Here is a 22,094-nt window from a genome sequence, read left to right as displayed (position 1 = left end):
CACCCTCGGTTTGGAGGGGTGCCACCTCAAGTGGCACCCCCACGGAACCCTTGTGAAGGGTTCCAGGCCAGGGGGCTCTTGAGGGGTAGCCTCTTTGACGGCTTGGTGCCGGAGAATAGAGGCTTCCCTCCGCCCCGATGGTCCAGCCAATGGGTGACCTTAGGGTACAAGCCAATCTAACTGGGACAAGCGCAGGAGATCGAGCGGAATAGCGTATGAAGAGAGCGGGGTCAAGATATGACCAACAATGAACGTGAGTTCGAAATAAACTGACTATTTTATTAAAACGGAGTACCCCCCCCCCGTGGGAAAAGAGGTGCATAAGGAAGGACGTCTCCTAAGCGCATGAATGGACTAATGTAGCGAAGGGGGAAGGGGGGAAATAAACTGAGTTTTTTCTGAGAGACTTACTTGAGTACCGATAGTGAAATGACGAGTCTTTCGAGTCCTGGCAGAGCAGTTTGGAAGTGTAAGCAAAGTGGAATGTGGCGGTTTCCCGAGGAAAGTTAAAACCGAAACCAGGCAGTCAGAGCCCCAGACAGGAAGAGGGAGCAGACGTCATGAAGTTGCTAGCGGATATGCTGAAGCCGGTAATGGAGCAACTCGGTGGTATTAACCAGCAATTGGCTACAGTAAACAAAAACTTTGCTCTGCAGCAGCGCCAGCTGGCAGAAACGGAGAAGAAAGTGGAGCACGCAACTGTGAAAATTACAGAGATGGATATCACAAATAAGAAGATGAAGAAAAGAGTGACTGATGTGGAAACAACACAAAAACTTCAAGAAACTCGTTTGTTACAGCTTCAAATGGAAAAAGCTAACATGACTCTCAGATTTCAGGGGGTGCCTGAAATTGAAAAAAAAGATTTAAAGAACACTCTGGGAGAGATCATCGCTCCAGTAACAGGTATATGAGTAAAAGACATGGAGGCTGCCTATCGGGCATACTCTAATTATATCAGAAAAAATAACCTGCCTGGAGAGATTGTGGTGAGATTCGCAAGAAGACAGACCAGAGATGCGGTATTAAAGGCAACTTCGGCAAATCCACTGAAAATTGGGAATACAATCATAAAGACTTTAAAGGATATCCCATTTGAAATCCGTCAAAAGAGGAAAGGGTACAAGGAATTGATCTCATTTCTTCAAACTAATGGAATTCAGTACAGGTGGGCGATTCCTGAATGTGTAATTTTTAAAGTCAACGATAAAAGAGAGAAGATTGACTCCATCTTTAAACTAAGCAATTTTTGAGACGTCAGCTTGGGCCGGAAGAAGAACTTAAAGATGAAGAATCCAAGTCAAGTGACTCTGCTACTTCGGGAACGGACAAGGATTCTGTGGGAAGCAGGAGCGGGAGCAACGAAAACTGTGTATGACTTTAGGGATAGAAAACCGAAGTAAGGGCAGAAGAACTCTGTAAATTGCTCTTTGAAGTAAAGAAGATGCTCAAGAAGTACTCTCACAAAGATTAACTTACTAATATAGAAGATGTGTTAAATATGAACTTCACAAGTATATTGTATCACTAACACTTGTTTTACTAACATTTAGATTAACATGGAAAGGATCTCCTACTCTTGGGTTTTTAGTTAGTGTGGGTATCTTTCCTTTATCCTTAGATGTAGTCCCCCTTCCTTTATTTTTCATTGTAGTTAATAGTCTTATGAAAAATAATAAAAATGCCCTCTCAGGGGTTTTAAAAAAAACATTTCCAGCCACAGGATCCTACCTAATATTTCTCTGAGTTTTTTGAAATCAGCTTTTCTGAAGTCCAGGATACAAGTTCTACTATGTCCTGGTTTCACATCCTTCTCTATGTCAAATTCCAAGCTGACATGGTCACTATTCCCCAAGGATCCCACAACATTCACTTCATCAACCAGTTCTTCCCTGTTGGTCAAGATTAAATATAGGATACCAGATCCTCTGGTTCCCACCTCCACCTTCTGAGAGATGAAGTTGTCCTCAAGACTATTCAAGAATCTGCGGAATGCTCCATGTCTAGCAGAGTTAGATTTCCAGCAAATATCTGGATAGTTGAAATCTCCCATAACCACTATATCCTGTCTCTGTGAAAGTTTAACAAGCTGTTATACAAATGCATCATCCAGTTCCTCTGATGGGTTCGGAGGACTGTAGTATACCCTCACACCATGACTGTTGCTTGCTTATTTCCCCCCCCTAATGGGCTAGCACAGCTATCTATGTCTGTTATCTGGGGGGAAAAACCCCTACATTTAGCCATTCAGATCCTAGAGCAGGAGAAAGACCGTGGTCACACGGTCATTTTGATTGGGTTTCACCGCTGTTCCCTCTTGCATTTAAATTTGCTGATCAGATGCCCGAATCTGTCTCCCACACCAAAGTGGGATCACTCACATGATCCTCCCGGTTCCCTAGCAACTTTTCCAACACCGGGAAAATCAAATACTTTCCGGGTATTTGCACTTTTGAATCCGTGATTTCGCTGATCTGGACAGCCATCTCTCACAATGATTGTGATTAGGTCATCTGACTGTCCTTCGCGCGATGAGCCCCCCCCCCCCGCTTCTGGCTTTGCACGCATGAGCAATCCTGTGCTGAATAAATTCAATGTTTAAATGTTCAAGCGCACATATAGACTCCAGTGCTTGGTAGTACGTCACCGGTTCAGTTTGTTTGCTGTTGGGGGGGGGAGGGCTGTAAAAAAGGGACTACAGCAAGTCCAAATGGGGGCGTTGATTCGGCCATGTGCATATGTGCATGTGCATGCGCGAAGCATTTCTTTTTTAAAAAACTCACGCTGCGCTGCCTAAGCGGCAGCTGCTCAAGTGATGGTGCAGCTATCTAGACAGTGCCTAGAACCTTGTCGTGCAATGCTTGCGGTTTGGGGAGGGATGTGTGATCGTCCCAACCCCCCCAAAAATATTCCTGATCAAATCTATAGCAGGAACAAATTGCAAGAAGAAGAAGAGATTGTATTTATACCCTGCCCTTCACTACCCAAAGGTGTCTCAGAGCGGCTTACAAACTCCTTTCCCTTCCTCTCCCCACAACAGACACCCTGTGAGGTAGGCGGGGCTAAGAGAGCTCTTGACAGAAACTGCTCTTTTTAAAGAACAGCTCTTATCAGAACTACGGCTTACCCAAGGTCATCCAGCCAGGTGCAAGTGGAAGAGTGGGGAATCAAACCCGGTTCTTCCACGTTAGAGTCCGTGCACTTAACCACTACACCAAACTGGCTCTCAAATAAGCTTGGTGCCAAAGAGGGCCTTCTACCACCTAACAGTGGAACTTTGCTTATGGGAGCTGTGCTTTCTGGTCACTAGGAAATGCTGCTCCATTTGGCTTTTATTGATTTTTTTTACATACTGCACCATCTAAAATTAACTCCCACTCCCAGCATTACTAACATAAGGACTGCCATGGTTTTTTTCTGCTCTCTGCCTTGCAAGGGACCCATGTGCTCTTATTAGCACTAGAAGCTGACTCAAATTATATTGCCAAAAGGAGAGAACAACCATTGTCTCATTACAAATAGCAGACCATGAGGCTTTTCCATCATGCTCTGCAACATCTCCCCAAGGCCCCACCCCCTTTTTTTGGGTACTGAGCATTCTGGCTGAAGAAGCATTCTGTGCAACTCAACACCTTGCCCGTTGCTTTGTAACATTTTAGCTGGTCTTATTAAAAGGTATGACACTGCTGTAGAGCTAGGCAACAACCCAGTTGAAGGCAATCAATAGATTGTTTAAAAGCAACTGTAAGGGGTCATTTTCCTGCACAGAGAAAAGACCAAGCATTTCTTGAGTACAGATTTATATAAAAAGCTGGGCATGCTTGCTATAGGATGAGAATCATACTAAGTAGGCAAGAGATTATAGTCATGGGGGCTTCCTCTCTGGTGTGGCTTGCTTAACTGTGTCTGGCAGCAGCAGAAAGACCTATCTCTTGCCATCATATCATTAGCCATGTCAGTCAGTGAGTGACTCTTGACTTGAACCCTTCCCACTTGAGTCCTTACCTGAGAGCTGGTTGACCCATATCCATTCTCACCTGACCCCAAGGCCTCTGCTGTCAAACTCCAGGTGAGCACATGGAGACTAGAGAAACAGGGCTTGCTGAGTTTCCACAATCTTCAGCAGCCACTCAAAGCTGGAACAAGAGCCTGGCTTCCTGCTGTAGTGCTGAAGGAATGTAATCTGTGTCCCTCCTGCCTTTACAGCTATTTTTGGTTTACTGTTAGTAGAGTGGAAAATTTTCACCTAAGTCCCTTGCCGAGGGTGACTGGGCAAGCACGTTGCAGAGCCTTTTGGCTGTCTCTGCCTCTGTTAGGACATGCATACTAGAAGGCAATTAGCAGGCAGCTGATGGTGAGATAAGAAAGGTCCAGAGGAGTTCATGGATGAGAATCTTCAGCTAGATTTCCAACTGTTTCATATGGCTGACATTCTCTTGCTGTAAGAGGGCAGGCAGAAACATAATGGGGCATTGGAGTGGCACTGCAGTGAACTTGAGAAGCTGCCACTGAAATCCTAAGCAAGCACTCAGGTTGCACTGAACAAAGCATAGTAAATCCTTGCCGTGGCCTGAGATTTGGAATAGGGCCTTCTGAAACCAGAGCCTTCTGTCACCACTCAGTTTCTCATTAAAATATTAATGGAGCAAAAATATATATATATATTTCCGGAACTTATCTCCTTGATATTGACTAAATAAAACAGCACTGCTCACATGTGGGCCTGAATGCAGGACCTCTCTCTGGGCCACTTTTGCTCACATGTTGTTTGTTGACACTGTTGGTGGTGGGGGCAATGAAAGCAGTATCATTCACTCACTGATAAACATAATCAGATTTCACAATGCTGTAGTTGTGGTTTGAATCTGGCTCTATGTACGTATAGTGCTGCATTCAGACATCACAAGAACTCTGCTGTCTTTATATCCTCCCTTTCTCTTTTCCCTGCATGCAGAACACAGTTTTGAAGGCTTCCTGGTTTTGGACTGGGCAGCATGACTCAAATGCTGATTTGCTGTGATGTATGAATGCAGTCATATGAGCAACATGGAGTTTGTTTTCCTCTTACAAAGAAAGAACAATTATAACCCATTATTTAATATGTTCTCAATTTCTGTGGAGGAAACTTGTTTCAGGTGGCCTAAGTGCCTACATTTGGACACTGCAGGAGTTTTAGTCAAGGTGTTGCTAATGGGGCACAATGCAAAGTGCTGGCTTTTAGTTAAAGCTCCTAACACCGTTGGTGGAGTATCTGAAAGATATTTTCTTCCTGTCTCAGCCTGCCTATCCATCCACTGAGATACTCATCAGAGGCCCTTCTTTGAGTGCTCCTGCCTTCAGAAGTGGGGCAGGTGATGACCAGGTTTTTTCAGTTGCACTGCCGTGTCTCTAGAACAGCCTTTCTCAAGAGGCCTGCCTTCACTGTTGATGTTCAGCCGTCTTTTAAAGTTTGTTTAATGGCTATCACTGACTTCTGTTCACGGTGACCAAAGGGAACAGGGTTGCCAGCTCTGGGCTGGGAAATATGTGGAAATTTGGGAGGTGGAGCCTGAAGAGGGTGGTGTTTGTGGAGGGGAGGGATTTCAATGGGGTATAATGCCATACAGTCCACCTTCCAAACCAGCCATTTTCTCCTGGTGAACTGATCTCTGTTGCCTGGAGATCAGTTGTAACAGCAGGAGATCTCCAGCTACTACCTGGAGGTTGGCAACCCTAAAAGGAAACCTCTATATTCTAAGGCAGCAAACCTCTGAAAACCAATTAGGGTTGCCAAGTGTATCTTCACCGGCCCGGGAGCGGGGGGGCTCCCGGCCGGTGTCTTGTGCGCGCGTGCAAAGCATGCACGTCACCCGGAAGTGACGGGAGGACGCCAGGCACGCTGGGGGTGGGGCCATGGCCATACAAGGGAAAACCATAGAGTTTTCCCTTGTATGGCCGTGCCCCCACCCCAAGCGGTCCCGGCGTGCCTGCGTCACTTCCAGGTGACGCGCACGTTGGGGTGGAGTTCCCCCCGGGGCCCGATCCGACTTGGGATCCCTAAAACCCATGCTAGGAGGCAGCATCAGGGGAAGGCCTTGCCTTCTGTGTCCTGTTTTGTTGGCCCTTCAGGGCAACTGATTATCCACTGTGTCAATAGGATGCTGGATTGATGGACCACTGGTCTGATCCAGCAGGGCACTCTTGTGCTGTTCTGCTTTTGCTTAGGGTTGTTTTTTTGGGGGGGAGACTAGTTTGGTACAGGCATGCACAAGGTATTGTGCATTACTAGAAGTGAAATGAAAGTTGTAGTCAGGATCAGGAATGCTCAAGTAAACATACTGGAAGAATCACTGTGACACACACCCATTACTTTTGACATTACCACTTAGTTGCTCCCTTCTCTCCCCATTCAGGGCCCAGGTATGTTAGTCAGTCACAGGTTTGCCACTATCTGGTCTGTGTTTATTCTTACAAGAGCCCTGATCCTTTTAAACACCAGGTCCTCTCTGAAACACCACAAGACAGGGCAATCCATTTCCCTCATCAGCTGCCCCTCACCCAAATATTTCCCCAAGCTATTGGGGTAGGGGACTAAATACTTCTTTCCTTTTCAAGCTGCCACCATACAGTAAGATATATAGGCTGAGGCCTGACTGATCTTATTGAGACACTTCATTCTCAGTCAGCATGGACATACACAAAAGAAGTTAACTTTTATTTAAAACTTCAAGTTGGAGTGGTCTATGTACTCAGATACAATGTTTCTCAATAGTTGAACTCTTGATCCCTAACTAGGGATGCCAGCCTCTATGTGGGACCTGGGGAATCCTCTGGAATTACAGCTCATCTCCAGACTACAGAGAGTAGATCCTGTGGAGAAAAAAGATGCTTTGGAGGGTGGACTCTATGGCACTGTATCCCACTGAGGTCCCTGTCCTCTCCAGGCACCATCCCTATATCTCTAGGACTTTCCCAACCTGTATCTGACAACCCTACCCCCACATCCCCTGCCGGTGGCCAGGGAGGATCTGGCAACCCTAAGTCTCTTCCAGTCCTTCCAATTCTCAGTTACAAGCTATATATTGTTTCTAGTTGGCTTTCAATTCAATCTCTCTACTCCTTTTTTTTTCCTTTCCCCCAACTGCAAACTGTCATCGTCCTCTCATCAGCATTCTGTCAGCTCTCACTGGTTATGTTCTGAGGGAGGTGGAACAGGACCTGTCCATCACAACAACAGTTTTTGCTGTGAGTGCAGTTCTTGTTGTCTCCAGGAAAATGAGAGATTTCTATTTATTTTCTCATGAGTCACTAAATTAAAGGGAAGCCACTGGGGTAGAAGAGGTCAGCTATCAGCTTATGACCTACACATCTGTGGGGAGCGGCAGCTTAATAGGGTTCATTAGGTTCCTTGTACACTGACTGGAATGATTAATTTCTTGTTTCCAACCTCAACTAGGGACTGATCTTTTCTTAAGGCTCAACTGGACAAGACTGTGGTGATCTGCGATCAGATCTCTGAATGTCTTTAATTTTCTTTAACACAGCTATGTGTGTGGGAAGAGTATTTGGATCGGGGCCACAATGCTAATAGAGGGAGGAATTGTCTCCCCACACCCTGCACTATTTTCATGAATGTAAATTGGCCTTCCTGATTTGCTAATAGCTCTTGATCTAAGGGGGGGGGATTCCTTGACAGGGCTAATAGCAGTTTATTGGGGGAGTTAACCTTCCCTCCCCCAGCATTGTGGCCTCAGTCTAGATCTCACACATACCACCACAGCTGATTTTAATGAAATGTATAATTGTCGGGGGTGGGGGAATAAAGACAAATCTAAGAAAATTATCTAGTGGCTCAGAATTGTTCCTTCTTTCCTTGTCATCAGTACAAGAAATGCACTCTGTTGAGAAACACACCAGGAGGAGCTGAGGGAATGTACAGTTTTACTGTATTCCTTACTTCCCTCTGTTGACATTTGGGGTTGGGGGGGTGGGATTCCAATCCCCCCCCCGGAAAAGTAAGGCAATGATTGTTCATTATTTTGATACAAAATTTTAATATACACACCAGTTAGGCACAGTACATGCCCTGTCTACTGTACATTACATTTTATATATAATCAGCTGAAGTGGGACATGTACAGGGAGCCAGTGTGGTTTATTGATTAGAACATTGGTCTTGGGTCTGGAAGACCTGGATTCGGAACCCCCCCCCCAACTCCATCATGAAGCATACTGGTGACCTTGGGCCAGCCACTCTCTTTCAGCCTCACCTGCCTCACAGGGTTTTTGTGAGGATAAAATGGAGAATGGAAAACCATGTTAGGTCACTTAGATCTCCTTGCAGGAAAGGGGGGATTTTAAGAGATGCACCAGTTAAATATATTCCCAATGAGTGGTGAGCCCATATGTGACCATTTATTCTTCTCCATTGGCGGACTTCCTTCCAGTGTGGTGTGGCGTCGGGCGTTTTTTTCTGGAGGCTCCCAAGCCGCCTGATCCTCTTTTTGTTCTTTTTGAAGCTCCCCAGTCTTTTCAGACTGCTCTCTCGGAGGGACAGCAGATAGCAAGAGGCTTGTTTTCAGCCACACACAACACACAGCAAGTATGTGGGAGAGGCCATTTCTGCCTCAAGGCAGGAGCGATCGACGGAGCAAAAACATGGTCGCCATGTTTTTGCACAGCTGCAGCCAGCCGTTTTAAAAGACCAACTATTTTTCTAACATGACAAGAATTATAACAAGAATGAAGAAGATAGGATTTATAGGAAGACCAAGTGTATTTCAACCATAACAAGGCGATTAACTGTGTTAAAATACCCCTTTTGAATTCTTTTTTTTTCTCTTCTCCTAAAATTTGGAAACTGGCCCAAGTGAGAAAGGAGAATGAAGTCTGTGTGAGTGATTCATGGGGGTAAGAAGATAACTTTACTCATTTAAACTGTACTTAAAAATGCCGTCTGCAGGATATTTGAACTGTTGCCAAGGCTTTCTTCTTCATAATTGTCCAGAGCTACAGTGACTAATTTAAAAGAAGTAAGAAAAATGAGTAATGAAATAAATGGCGGGGATATGGAGGAAGGACAGAGAAAATTTGGAAATTGGCCAGCTTACTGTGGAGCAATTTAAAAAGCTATTGCTAGATGAATTTCGAAGCGCGTTTAAGGAGGCTTGTAAGAGTTTATTGGAGAAACCTTAGAACTTACTTGTGGGTTGTGATGGGGAAAAAGAGGGGAATCAATCACAGCCCCAGCAGTATACTGTGGAAGACGAGACCAGAAGGCAAAGTACCACTGTGCAGGAAACATTGGCTCCACGCAAGGAAGGATTTGAGAAACTCAAAAAACAGGATCATGAAACTGTAGGGGAAATCAGGCAAAGCCGCGAGTCAAAATGCAGCCCTGCAGCTTCGGATGTGAAATTGACCAATAATATCGGGGCAAATGGCGGTGCAACATCGAGGCAGCTCTAGTGCGAAATCAGTCAAATACTTGAATCAGGAGCAGGTGTTTCAGTCCAGTTCCGTAGCTGCATCTTAACACGGGAACACAGGAATGTAAGGAGGGAAGCACCCATAAGATTAAATGCTTAATAAAGGTTTGAGCATCAAATTAAGGAAGCTTTTTAAAAGTCCATGTTTGGTGACTTTTGGTCTGGCTTGCTAATTGGGGTTCAACTGGTAGATGATGGGGGAGCATTAGTATTTTTAGCTGTTTAAATGTAATGTTATGAGACATTTTGAATTTGTTACTTGACCTATTGTCATTCACCCCAAGAGTTTGGGGCTAGCTTGTGCTTTCAATACAATTAATGTATGCTTAGGAAATGAAGAAGCCTCTCCTGAAATAATACTTGAAAATCTAATTCCTTTGAAAATTCTTAGTAGGCAAGTGGCAGTGGGTCCCTCCCTGACCCCTACTAATTGCTCTGAGTTCATTCGTCTCATGACTCACTGTTTTATTCTGACCCCTTAGTTGAGTTACACTTTTGTAACCTATCCCTGCCTATCCATTATATTCATATATAATGTATGGAGGCTACTCTGATGAAAGAAGGTGTTCATGTACGTAAGTCTTTGCTGAGGAATCTGGGAGAGGGCAGGAAGGAACTCTGTTTGTCCTGGGTGCCTGGGAAGATGGAAGACGACTCAGACAGTTCCGGCCGAGACTCATCCTCCTGGTCTCTAATACTACACTGGCCATGAAGCTGGAACCTTGTGTGAACTAATCCTAAGAGGAATCTTGTTTGCTCTCCGCTAAATCCAGCTGAACACTCTCCCTCTTTTGGTACTAAAGTCAAAGATTTTAAGAAAGGCGTTGAAAAAGAAGAAAGGCGAGGGCAATTTGGGCAGCCGAGGAAGCCAGTCATATCCTACCTTCTATAGCTAAAAAAGCTCCAGCCCCTTTGCATTGCCCTGCCATCTGATGCCCATCTTTCAAATATTAATGCAATGCTAATTGTGACTCCCTGACCTCCACCCTTTCTCCTGCTGGCATTTACCACACAATGCAGTCTCTGGCTGCCTCTAGACAGAAGGACTGAGGTCTCCAGTTTCTGCTCCTTTCAAGACTGGTTATTATTCACTGGTCGGTTAAATTCTGACCTCCTTACGGACCAAATCCAATCAAGGCACTATTTATCTTCTATGGTGTGTTCTAAATGGACTTGCAAGGCACAGGGCTGGCATGATTGGTATGTATCTTTTTGAACAATTCCATAATTTGTGTTGTCAGTTATGTTCAGCAAGGCTGTAGCTCACAAGACATTTAACACCGGAGCATATGGAGTCCTCTGCTGGTGGTGGTGGTGGGGGGGGGGGGCTACCATTTTTTTGGGAGTTCAATCTCTACCAGTAGGACTAAAAATGTAATGTCTTGTTCTCAAAATACAAGCTACATTCAGGATGTTTAAGTATCTTGAAATCTAATTGTTTCAGAATAATTACGTTACGGTTTATTCTCTGGCATGCAAATTGTCTCACTGAATTATAATATTCCAAAATTAGAATTTGCAATTCTACTGCTTGGACTGATGGCCCAACCTTGTCAGATCTCAGAAGCTAAGTATTGTTGGCCCTGAATAGTATTTTTATGGGAGACCACCAAGGAAGTCCAGGGTTGCTATGTAGAGGCATGCAAAGAACCTCTGAACTTCTCTCGCCTTGAAAACCCTTCAGAAGCAACAAAAATATGCTGCAATTTGACAGCACTTTATACACAAATACATCTTGGGCTGGATATATTGCAATTAGTTGGTGGGACAAGAGTTACAGACATGTTGTTAATTATTTGAGGTTACTTTGTTTCTAATTAATTATTGTAGTGAGAAATGAAAAAGAAAATATTCAAGGTGGTCTTTCCTTCTAACAAGAATGGGTAGTTTGGGATTAGTAAATTCCTGGTTAATATTTCTTTCCATATATCAAAAAGACACCTATTTAGAAGTTCTGGTGATATATAAACATATTTCAATTAAATGGTTAAAAGGTAGAGGATTAATCAATTAAACACTCTTTAGCTGGGTGATGGTCCCTCAATGCTCTATGGCACTAACTGCACACACATCACCCCCCAGCCCCCCCCCCCCCCCCTGCACGGCCAGAATACAAAGACATCAAACATAGAGGACACACCCACATAAGACGTCCCTTAATGCCCTGTTTAGACAACCACCACCTCCTCAGTCAGATTCTATCTCTGCTTAGGAATGGAAACATGTTCTGCATGCACCAGAGTTTTGATAGCAGCAAATAGTACCAAATGCACTCACATACAGAATATGAACCTAGCATCAGCAGAAGAAAGATTAGTGCTCCAGGGGCACATCATAGCTATTGATTGATTGGATTTATAGCTCTCCCTCCCCTGCACAGCAGGCTCAGGGCAGGTAACAACAGTGTCAAAAACAATACCATAAGTTAATTATTAAATTATTAAAACATTTAAGCTATAAACTAGATCAACATGCTACTTTTAATCAAATACTATTAAATGTGAAATTAAATGTTTCATGGGTTTGTATGATCTCTCTCATTGATAATCTTTCTCATTGATAAAGCTGTACGCACCATATGGTACATTCCAGTGTTTTTCTCACAACCATGCAGAAATACAAAGGGAGCTGGCATGGTGAATTGCTGTGTTATCTTCTCCACTTTGTTAAGTTCTGAAGACCTAGAAGGGAAAAACCCAATATGGCAATGGAAATGTGCAAGAAGTGTTTGTGTTGAGTCCATGCATAAAGGCTTCAAAGTGGCTGCCGTAAAGATGTGAAGGCCCGGAAAAAAATCAGAAAAATTCAGGGGGAAACCATTTCCCCCCCATTTTTCTCCTGAAGCCTTTTTTGTTATTTCTGAAAAATTGGAAAAATTGAAAAAGGAAAAGAAAAAAATCGATTATGGAATGTTTTATTTTAACATGATGAATAAAATATTTTAAGACAAGGTGTTCAAATATTTTCCAAATCATTTCTAAATCCCTTCCAAATCCCTTCTATACACTTCCCCCCTCTTCAATTCTTTTTATGAGAATAGGGTTTTTTATATTTTTATGAGAATGTGGAGAGGAAATATGAATAATTGCTACTTCTGGATTTTTAAAAAATTGTTTTGTGGAGGTCTTTTTGTCTGTTCCACATACACTAGTAAACAGTTCAGGAGATTGTTGCTCCATTTGTTACAATTACAAATAAATATTATAAAAAAGTAAATTCTGTTTGTAATATTTGTTTGGATACACTATATTTTTAATATGCTAGTTGTGATAATTTCATGCCAAGTAAAATTGTCCATAGTCATATTTTATGTTCCTAAAGTAACAGAATGACTTTCAATGCTAATGTAGCATTTTTTTCAATTTTTCCAAAAAAAATCCATTTTTTTCTGGAAAAAATTATACCCTTCTAAGACCATTTGAGGGTAAAAGTCTGCTTAGGGTGGCATTGTGAGTATCTTTCATTTCAGAGCAGTCCCTAGTTATTACAGAGATACTGAAGCTGCTGTGTGGCTCTACAGTTTGACATCAAAAGGGGAATAAGAGAACATTTTAACATAAAATAATTGTTTTCAATTTTCAAAGATGAAACTTCTAAATGTCGTTTATGTATTTTTGGACCCAGCAGCCAACGAGACAATTTCAGACTCACATAAGTCATACATCAGAGATGCAGAAAAAAGAAACAAGCAACACTTTCCAAAAAGCAACTGGTGAGTTGATCTTCCCAAGAAAACCAGAATGCACCAACAAATACAAGTGCTGAGGACACCTAGAAGACAAAATGGAGAGGATCGAACAGGGAAGTGGTTCAATGGGATGTTTATGGTGCAGGGAAGACTTTTACTGCTCATGATCATCAGGATGATCTGTATGTTATGCTAGCCAGAAATGATATAAACTCACGTGGCACACCACCATATGCTCAACAGAACAACCTCAGTTCCTCTAGTCCAGGAGTGGCCAAACTGTGGCTTAGGAGCCACATGTGGCTCTTTCACAGATATTGTGCGGCTCCCAGCAGGTTGGCTGCGGAAGTGAAAGGAAGGCATGTCTCCCTGGTTGGTCTTTCCTTCTTCTTGCTTTCCTTCGACCTCCCCCTCCCATCATTTCCTTCTTTCCTTCTTTCCTTCTTTCCTTCTTTCCTTCTTTCCTTCTTTCCTTCTTTCCTTCTTTCCTTCCTTCCTTCCTTCCTTCCTTCCTTCCTTCCTTCCTTCCTTCCTTCCTTCCTTCCTTCCTTCCTTCCTTCCATCTAAAGTTAAATATCATTATCAATATCTGTCTTTACCCCTTTTGTTTTTATTTTTGGCAGTCTCATTTAATGTTAGTAACAAAGTAAATCTGCATATTTTCCAATAAAAACATGCGGGTTATATTTGTTCATGTCTTGTAGCTCTCAATTATCTGACATTTATTCTATGTGGCTCTTACGTTAAGCAGGTTTGGCCACTCCTACTCTAGTCCAATCACAATGCTTGTATAGGCCACTTTCTCTCAGGCCAGGAGCAGAATGTTCATTTGAGGTTCCCCTTCCTTCTCTCTGTTCTCTCTATCAATGTCATTTGCTTACCTGAAAATTAGATATATGTTTAATCTTTTTTTTTGGGGGGGGTGTCTATATTTAACATCTAATCCTGTTCCTGAGATTACAGTTCTACTGACTAACAATGGTATCCTAAGCATTTACAGCCTTCTAAGTCCATTGAAGTCAACTGGCATGTGCATATATGTGCTAGCAGCAGACCTGGATGACTACAGCAAGGGGCTTTCATGACAAATGAGCAGCAGAGGTGGTTTGCCATTGCCTTCCTCTGCAGAGTCTTCCTTTGTGGTCCCCCATCCAAGTACAGACCCTGCTTAATTTCTGAGATCTGATGAAATTGGACTATACCATATCTTTCCACATCCCCAGTTAGCTTAAAAAGGTATAATTCTACAGTGGAGTTTGAACGGTGCAAATCTGCTTAGTATTGCACTATAATATGATTGCCTTGGAAGGAAAATTAAAATGATATTATCATTTCAAACTTTAAAACATAGTGTATGCCAATGCTGATTTGGTTCGTCCATTTATAAGACAATTTTCCCTTTAAAAAGGGGGCCTGTGCTTGCATCACATCCTCTATTTCTTTAGACTGGACCTTTCAGATGGTTATTTAAATTAGACCCAATAGCAACAATTACTTAGGTCACTTATTGTCATGCATTACTGATTGAGACTTTGTGCCATGATTAGTGATGTCTTAAAGTCCTACTTGCTATAAGCTGCAAATTCCAGGTTTCATTAACCGATTTTGATGTACTTATATAAAATATGTCGCAGTTAGAATGGTGAATAGAGTACATTTTTCCTTTGGATCATTAAAGAGAGATGATTAACCTGTAGAACAGAAATGTTTAGGATTACCCATGAAGGACACTAGCATTTCTTCAGGTTAGTATTGTATTGTATGCCATGCCGAGTCTTGATTCAAGAGAAAAGCAGTTTAAAATGCATTTTAAATATACAAATAAATGTTTATTTGTCCTTTTCTTTCAGCTCCAAAGATCTCCACCACACCGAAAGCCCATGAATCCAACAAATTGGTAGCAGAATTAAAGATCAATAAATCTCTTCAGAAGGCCAGGATCACAGCATTGTTTTCAAACTCCGTAGGTTGGACAGTGATAACCAGTATTTTATCATCTATCTCTTGCCTTCCCCATGACCTCCCCAGGGGATCTCCCTCCTCCAAATCCATTCTAAGTATTATTTCACTAACTTCTGTTAGATTAGGCCTGGTCATTCATCTGACCTAGGGACCAAGCTAACCTTCACAGCAGAAGTCTCAACTTTCTCCTCTAGATAGTCCCACTTTGATTACTTTGCGCTACTTAAGAAGACATGCAGTTTAATGTTTTGAGGGACAGTCCTGACATATATCTTTAAACTGATATAAAGGCCACTTACAAATACAACTGTATTCTATGCAGGGTGAAAAGAGAGAAAAAACAGAAGTAAAAATACCGAGCACTCTCCTTGTAATGCTGGAGGAGCTGGGAGCCTCAGATATTGATGCCCTTGTGCCTACCCATGATGAGCGAGGATGTTCCATCCCAGAGTGGAAGCGGCAGGTGATGGTGAGGAAACTGCAGGCCCAGCTGGCATCTGAAGAAGGAATGAGCAGGAAGGTACTACACTGAATTAACAGAATGAAAAAGTGTCACTGCACTGCTTCCTTACACTGCTTGACCTTCCAACAGCTATTTGATTTTATACATTTACTAGCAGTAAAGCCCATTGTGGAAATAAATACAACGAAATCTAGAAAGAGGGGAGTGCTCTGGCTTAGGGCAAACAGTGTCATTTTGCTGTGGTGACCTCAGCAGGGTATAATGACAGAGTCCACTGTTTTCTCCAGAGGAACTGATCTCTGCTCCCTGAAGAGCAGTTGTAATTTTGAGTGATCTGTAGCCCTCACCTGGAGATTGGCAACAATTGTTACCCAGGATGAAATGGCTGGTTTGGAGGGTGTAGTCTATGGCATTCTATCTGTCTGAGGTCCCACCCCTCCGCAAACCCCACCCTCTCCAGGCTCCACCCCTCAAATCCCCAGGAATTTGCCAGCCTGGAGTTGGCAACCCCATCTCCTTCCCAGCTAACCATCAACCTACCATTATCTGCCCCTTTGTCTTGAGCTGACATCCGCCCTCCCTTCTGCAGAGCAATTGTAATTTTGAGTGGTCTCCAGCCCTCACCTGGAGATTGGCAACAATGGTTCCCCATGAGGGACTGAGTGGTTTGGAGGGTGGAGTCTATGGCATTGTACCTGTCTGAGGTCCCACCCCTCCTCAAACCTCACCCTCTTCAGGCTCCATCCCTCAAATCTCCAGGAATTTCCCATCTGGAGTTGGCAACCCTATCAGGACTGGCCCCAATGTGTTTTCTCCCAAAGGCCAAAGTAGGTGACTGGACCAAACTAAGTTGCCTACCATCAGGCACTGAGGGGAAAGTTGGGTTGCCTGCTCTAAGGAGGGAAATACCTGGAGTTTTGGGGGGTGGATTCTGTAGAGGGCAGCATGGGGGGGGGCGGAAGGACTCAGCAGGTATAATGTCATAGGGTCTACCCTCCAAAGCATCCATTTTCTTCAGGGGAACTGATCTCTGTCATCTGGAAATCAATTGTAGCAGTGGGAGATCTCCAGGTCCCACCTGGAGATTGGCAACCCTAGGGGAAAGTCTGCTGCACAGCAGGGGGTTGAAGAGAATGGTTTGATGGGTGCTGGGCCAAGATTGGCAACAATAGTTCCCCAGGAGCAAATAGCTGGGTTGGAGGGTGGAGTCTATGGCACTGTAACCTGTCTGAGGTCCCCCTCTCCGGCCTCCACTCCTCAATTCTCCAGGAATTTCCATACCTAAAGCTGGCAACTTTATTTCCTCCCCTCTCAGTAGCCTCTTATTTTGCCTTAAATTGGTTTTGATGTCAGCAGAGTGAGAAAATGCCAGAGGCTCTGGGTGGGTGCCCCATCGTAAATGCACCAAACAATTTCTAAAGATTTGCCAAAACACTACTTGGAGTATGAGGTGTGGAATGAAGTCCAGCTTCCATATGCAAAAGACCTTGAAGGTTCCATATGCAACTGACATTCCAACTGCCTTGCGGGGAGGGGGGTGAGTTTGAGGTGTGGAATGCAGTGAAGTCCAATCAGCTTCCATATGCAAAAGACCTTGAAACGCTGGGTGGGACTGCACAAAGCAGCCAGTCAACCCAGCCAGCGTCTTCTGACTGACAGTTCAAGCGTCCATACACTAAAGGAGTGCATTTTAGAACTTTGGCACCCACTATTCAATTATATATAAGGAGAGATTAACATTCCAGTACTTCAATTTTGATTATTTCACTTCATGCACCATTATAATGGAAAATCCTTTTCTTGATTTTGATGTGATGACCCCCCAAAATCTAACTGCTCAAGTTATGATAAGTACAGATTGACAGATCATGTACACAGTATCTTTTTTTGTAAATACATCTTGTTCTGTGACTGGGAGTGGACAGATGGATTTGTAGAGGTCTGGCCAATATCAGGATATCAGCCCAGCTATGGGTAGTGCCTAGTCCACAGAAAATACACTAGCTATTCCAATCTAGACCTCAGTTAAAATTGCAGAAACGGACCTGTGTTTCACTAAAGAAAGTGAAATGAGCCAAGCTTCAGACAAATGAAGTCATATATATGGAAAGGAGACGTTGCTGGGCCACAGTGACAGGGTGCAAGTGTGTGTGATCTCTGCAGAGTCTGTGCTTGTGTGGAGATGTAATGGAGGGAAAGAAGGAGGGGCAGGGGAGGCAGAAAAGGCAGCAGCAAGCAGTCAGGGGGCTTTCCTATCCGCTCCCAGTCTCATGGCTGCTTCCATGTCACCAATGTAGAATTCAGCCCTGGTTGTCCTAATGTTGGTCATGTCACTGTAAACCCCCTACTCCCCAAAAGGAGGGATCTGCTTTTCATGCCATGTTGAATTATACCCATGTGGCTGTATTTTCAAGTGGAAACCATGCCATTATGTATTTTAATTGGGCTTTCCTGCAGACTAACATTTGATTAGTTTTAGTAGATGCAGTTCCTCAAACAGGTGGAGGGTCTCTTAAAATATTGTCCACGTGTGGAGATGATGATAAATAGTCCTTTGACAAAGATAATTTTAGATTAGGTGGTTGCTTGATGATGAACAAGATGATTTCCAATTCTACCAGACTCTGTGATTCATTGAACTTGATTACTTCTTTGACTATTGATTTGGGGAGTATCGGGGAAAGGGACCTGAATTTAGCTTGTAACAATTCTATGTTACACCTTCCTTGCTTTCTTCCCTTTTCCAGAACAAGAAAGGCTGTGCTCTGGAGCAAGATGACTGGCAGTATTCCCAGGCACACAATGCCATTCTGGGTCCCTATGGGGAGCTTCTGACTGAGGATGACCTACTGTATTTAGAGAATCAGATTGAGAAGCTGCAGATGAGGAAGAAGTGCCAGGAGTATGAGAGTGAGCTAGGACGCCTGACAGAGGAATTGCAGACAGTTCTCCCAACTCCCATTGTCAATATTACAGTGAACAGTCAGTTTCTGCAGCAAGGATCTGAGGAGAACAGCCAGGAGCTCCCTGCCTGGTGCAGCCACATGTCTGGAGTGGTAAAGAGCATGTCTCTGTTGCTTAACAACATCAATGGAATGAAGAAAGAAGAGAATGAGAGACTAGCTCCACAGGTACTTCCTAAATCACGAAAGAATGATGTTATGTCCGGAGGGTCTGCCAAAAGAGAGATCCTGGAGTGTGGGGTCTCCGTAAAAAATCTAAGAGGCAGTTTTGAGAAACGAGCTCTCTTGGGACAACACAAACCCTTTGAGCTCCAAGGACTGAAAGCCATGCCCTGGGAACATGGAACAGGGAAGGAGAGAAGTCCACAAATGTTATCATATGTTTGTGAGGGCAAGAAGAAAATTCTTTGTGAGGACCATGAGTCTGGAGACATGGAGAATGCCAGTGATTCTGGCATCAGCTGTGAGGAAGCCACCTCTGAGGTGACTGGGTCTCCTGTCTCCATAGCAGAGTCTAGCGTGCTCCGAAAGGAACGTATTGTGCTGCTTTTTTTAAGTCACTGGAAAAAATCTGCCTACACTCCTTCCCTGAAGTTCATGGCTAGGAAGACCGTAAAAGCCTCAGATCCTGCAAAGGTGGGGCTGGTAGACATTATGGCAGAAGTTAAGAAGCAGCAAGCTCCTATGCAGAAGCCTTTGGTGGAAATGAGCAAGCTTGGCCATTTAGTTCGACAGAGATATGCTATCAAAAATCTAATTGACCGCTGGAAGGACATAATCTCTCTTGTACCATCTCGGCAGATCAGGCGCCTTAGTCACCAGCACACAGTCTATTCCCCAGAACAGTTTCTCCCATATGTGAATGGTAAGCCTGCTGATTACAATAGCTTAACTCTTGACCTGTTTATGCTGGGCTATTTCCACATCCTAGAGCTGGACCTCTCCCCTGAAGAACGGAAGAGAAGGCATCTCCTTTGCTTTGAAGTCTTTGACCACTTGGGTAGGCATCGATGGGAAACAGTGCGTGCCTTTCACAAAGCAGTGATCGATGAGATTGTTGCAGGCAAAAGAGGCTGGAAAGATAGCTTTGAGGACATTAAGACAAGGTTTTTCAGTAACTCAGTCAATAACATAGAACTCAAAACATCATCTGTTGAAAGAAATCTGAAATCGGAATCCAGCAATAGTGTGGTTCTTGAGCAGGGAGATGGTGTTCCACGAAAATGCTTTGAGCTAGGAAGCTTCAGTAATGATGAAATCTGCAAGTACATTGAAAGGAGCTTTGCCTTCTGGAAAGAAAAAGAAGCAGAGATGTTCAGTGTTGAGGGTTCAGGTCATCCTTTACATTAGCAGTCTTTATTTATGAATGGGAATCTATGATCCAGAATGCATAGAGGGGCCTGCTGAAGATTCTCCTAATAACTTCAAAGAGCTCTACTGAAAGTCTTCATGGAAAGACCAATGATTTTTGGCATTGTCCTTTGACATATGATTAATTATTATTCCATGGGCACTGCATGGAATAAGCAGACACAAACTGGTAATTTTGTAAGAAGCTGGAACTGCTGCAAGACTGAAGCGTTTTTTTTGGGGGGGGGCAAACTACATGTTTGTAGCCAGGAGTAACAAACCTATGGTGGCCTTTCTCCATTGCAAAATGTTATCTGGAGGAAGGACAGGAGGGAAGAGGGTGCTTAATTCTTCTTTAACTAGTCATTTTGCTCCTGAAATTTCCCCTGCCCTAGCAGCTTTACCCTTTCCAGTGTTCCCAACCTTGTAAATATGGGCAAAAACCCAGCGGGTATAAAAACAACTTAATGGTGATGAGGATTTACCCTTTTTCTCCTTGGGGGACAAATGGATAAAGAATAGGAGCCATTGGGGATCCATTGCATGTAGCTTTAATGTAACATCTAAGCAGGAGGCTGTCAGGGTACCCATGACATTAGCCATTCTTTACATTTTTTTTTACTAATTATTCTTAAATAATGTGTTCTGAAATGGCATGACAATACATGTGTTTGTAGCATATGAATTCCCATATGCATATCCGTTCATCTCCTTAAAGACATGCTTGGTAAGCCACTAACAGAAGGTGGTCATTTGAACAAGTGTCTGAAAGCTAAAATAATTATGTATCTGATAATTTAAAAATTGCTAGGATTACCATGTTCCAGGCACTTTCCATTAAGCACTGCAGGGCCAGTTCATGTATCTGTCCTGATGTGATACATCTGGCTATTATATTGAGGTTTAATTATTTTCAGATTTTTATATCCGCTGTGGTTAGCATTTATTTGTCTTCCCACTTTTCAAAAAGTCATGGCTATGTAGAACAAAAGAAATGTGATCTGGATTTTTCCATTTTCTACACGTTTACTGTAAATAATACAACAGCGAAGTAGTGCAACCTAAAAATGTTTTCAAAGAGAAGGTTTGCAACAAAAAGGTCCACAACCTTTGGCTCTGTCCTTGGTACATGCTGAGTCCCTTAGAACACTGTAGTGGGTCTTATACTAGTGAATGAGAATATATGAACATCATGTTTACATCCCTTGCATGGACTGAACATGATCTGAATGAATATCATTGTATAAATGTTTCATTTTGTAATTATATCTATTTTTAAAAGTTACACTTCACATTTTTAAGCAATTCCAGGTTTTAATAAAAAATTCAATGTGAAATATTATTATTCTACGGAAATGATTGGTAAGATAAATTACAGTTGAATAGCATTAGTCAAAATGTGTCTTAGCTTAAGAATTTTCCCCCAGGAACACAAAAAATTGTATTCATTTGTACCAAAGAATATCACAGAGGAGTAGCTAAGAGGAAGAGACTCTGGTTCAAAAGTTACCTCTGTTATAAACTCATGGGGTACCCTGGGTAAATTGTTCTGTCATCCTCAGCCACCCATCTGCAGTATGGGATAACAACACCAGCATACCTTACTGTTGTAAGGATTATTTATTCAATACAATTATACACGACTTTTCTGGCACTGCATTCCAGATGATTTTCAGTCACACTAGCACCTACAATACAATATATACAATACAAATGTGAAAAAGGGACAGAAAAGGTAGAAGAAAACAGGTACATTAATTTCCTTACATAACATAAATAGCTGTTCTGTGACCAGTACAAGAGAAAGTTCTGGAAGGAGACAAGCCACATGGCAGATGGTCCCTAGCAGGCTAATTATGACATGAAATTGTATGCCTTGAAAATACTTTGAACATGGTAAGTGCTATATAAATGCTGTGTTATCATTTTATATATATATGGGTTTCTTGCAAAACAAAATCTTTCTTGGCAACATGAATCAAATTTGCTCTCTTAGGATCCTCTATTCTAAGTGCCAAAAGAATTCAAGCCTGCCATTTCCTAGTAAAGGAAAGGCAAAACATTAGGAGCACGTTTATTTACAACAAGAAGACTCCTTCTTGTTCCTTATGATGATTTCTGCTTGATCTAGAACATTTAAAAAGCATATTTGCTAAAGTAGTGAATGTGAAACACTTGACACAATTATTGTCAGTATCCCC

At 42.8% G+C, this 22,094-nt stretch overlaps 1 protein-coding gene across 1 annotated transcript in view; it reads left to right on the top strand.

The window, feature by feature from the left end:
- Positions 1-19,893, top strand: part of ESPNL (espin-like) — a 40,520-nt gene extending 20,627 nt beyond the window's left edge. Inside the window, exons 6-8 of the mRNA XM_015426811.1 lie at positions 6,393-6,399; positions 15,440-15,637; positions 18,328-19,893. Of these exons, the coding sequence (XP_015282297.1) occupies positions 6,393-6,399; positions 15,440-15,637; positions 18,328-19,893 (1,771 nt within the window). The remainder of the gene's footprint in view (positions 1-6,392; positions 6,400-15,439; positions 15,638-18,327) is intronic.
- The last annotated feature ends 2,201 nt before the right edge of the window (positions 19,894-22,094 follow it).

Source organism: Gekko japonicus, unplaced genomic scaffold (genome assembly GCF_001447785.1).
Source record: "Gekko japonicus isolate JY-2015 unplaced genomic scaffold, Gekko_japonicus_V1.1 scaffold14, whole genome shotgun sequence".
NCBI lineage: Eukaryota > Metazoa > Chordata > Lepidosauria > Squamata > Gekkonidae > Gekko > Gekko japonicus.
The sequence above is the reverse complement of the archived record's forward strand: the minus strand, read 5'-3'. Positions and strand labels throughout refer to the sequence as shown.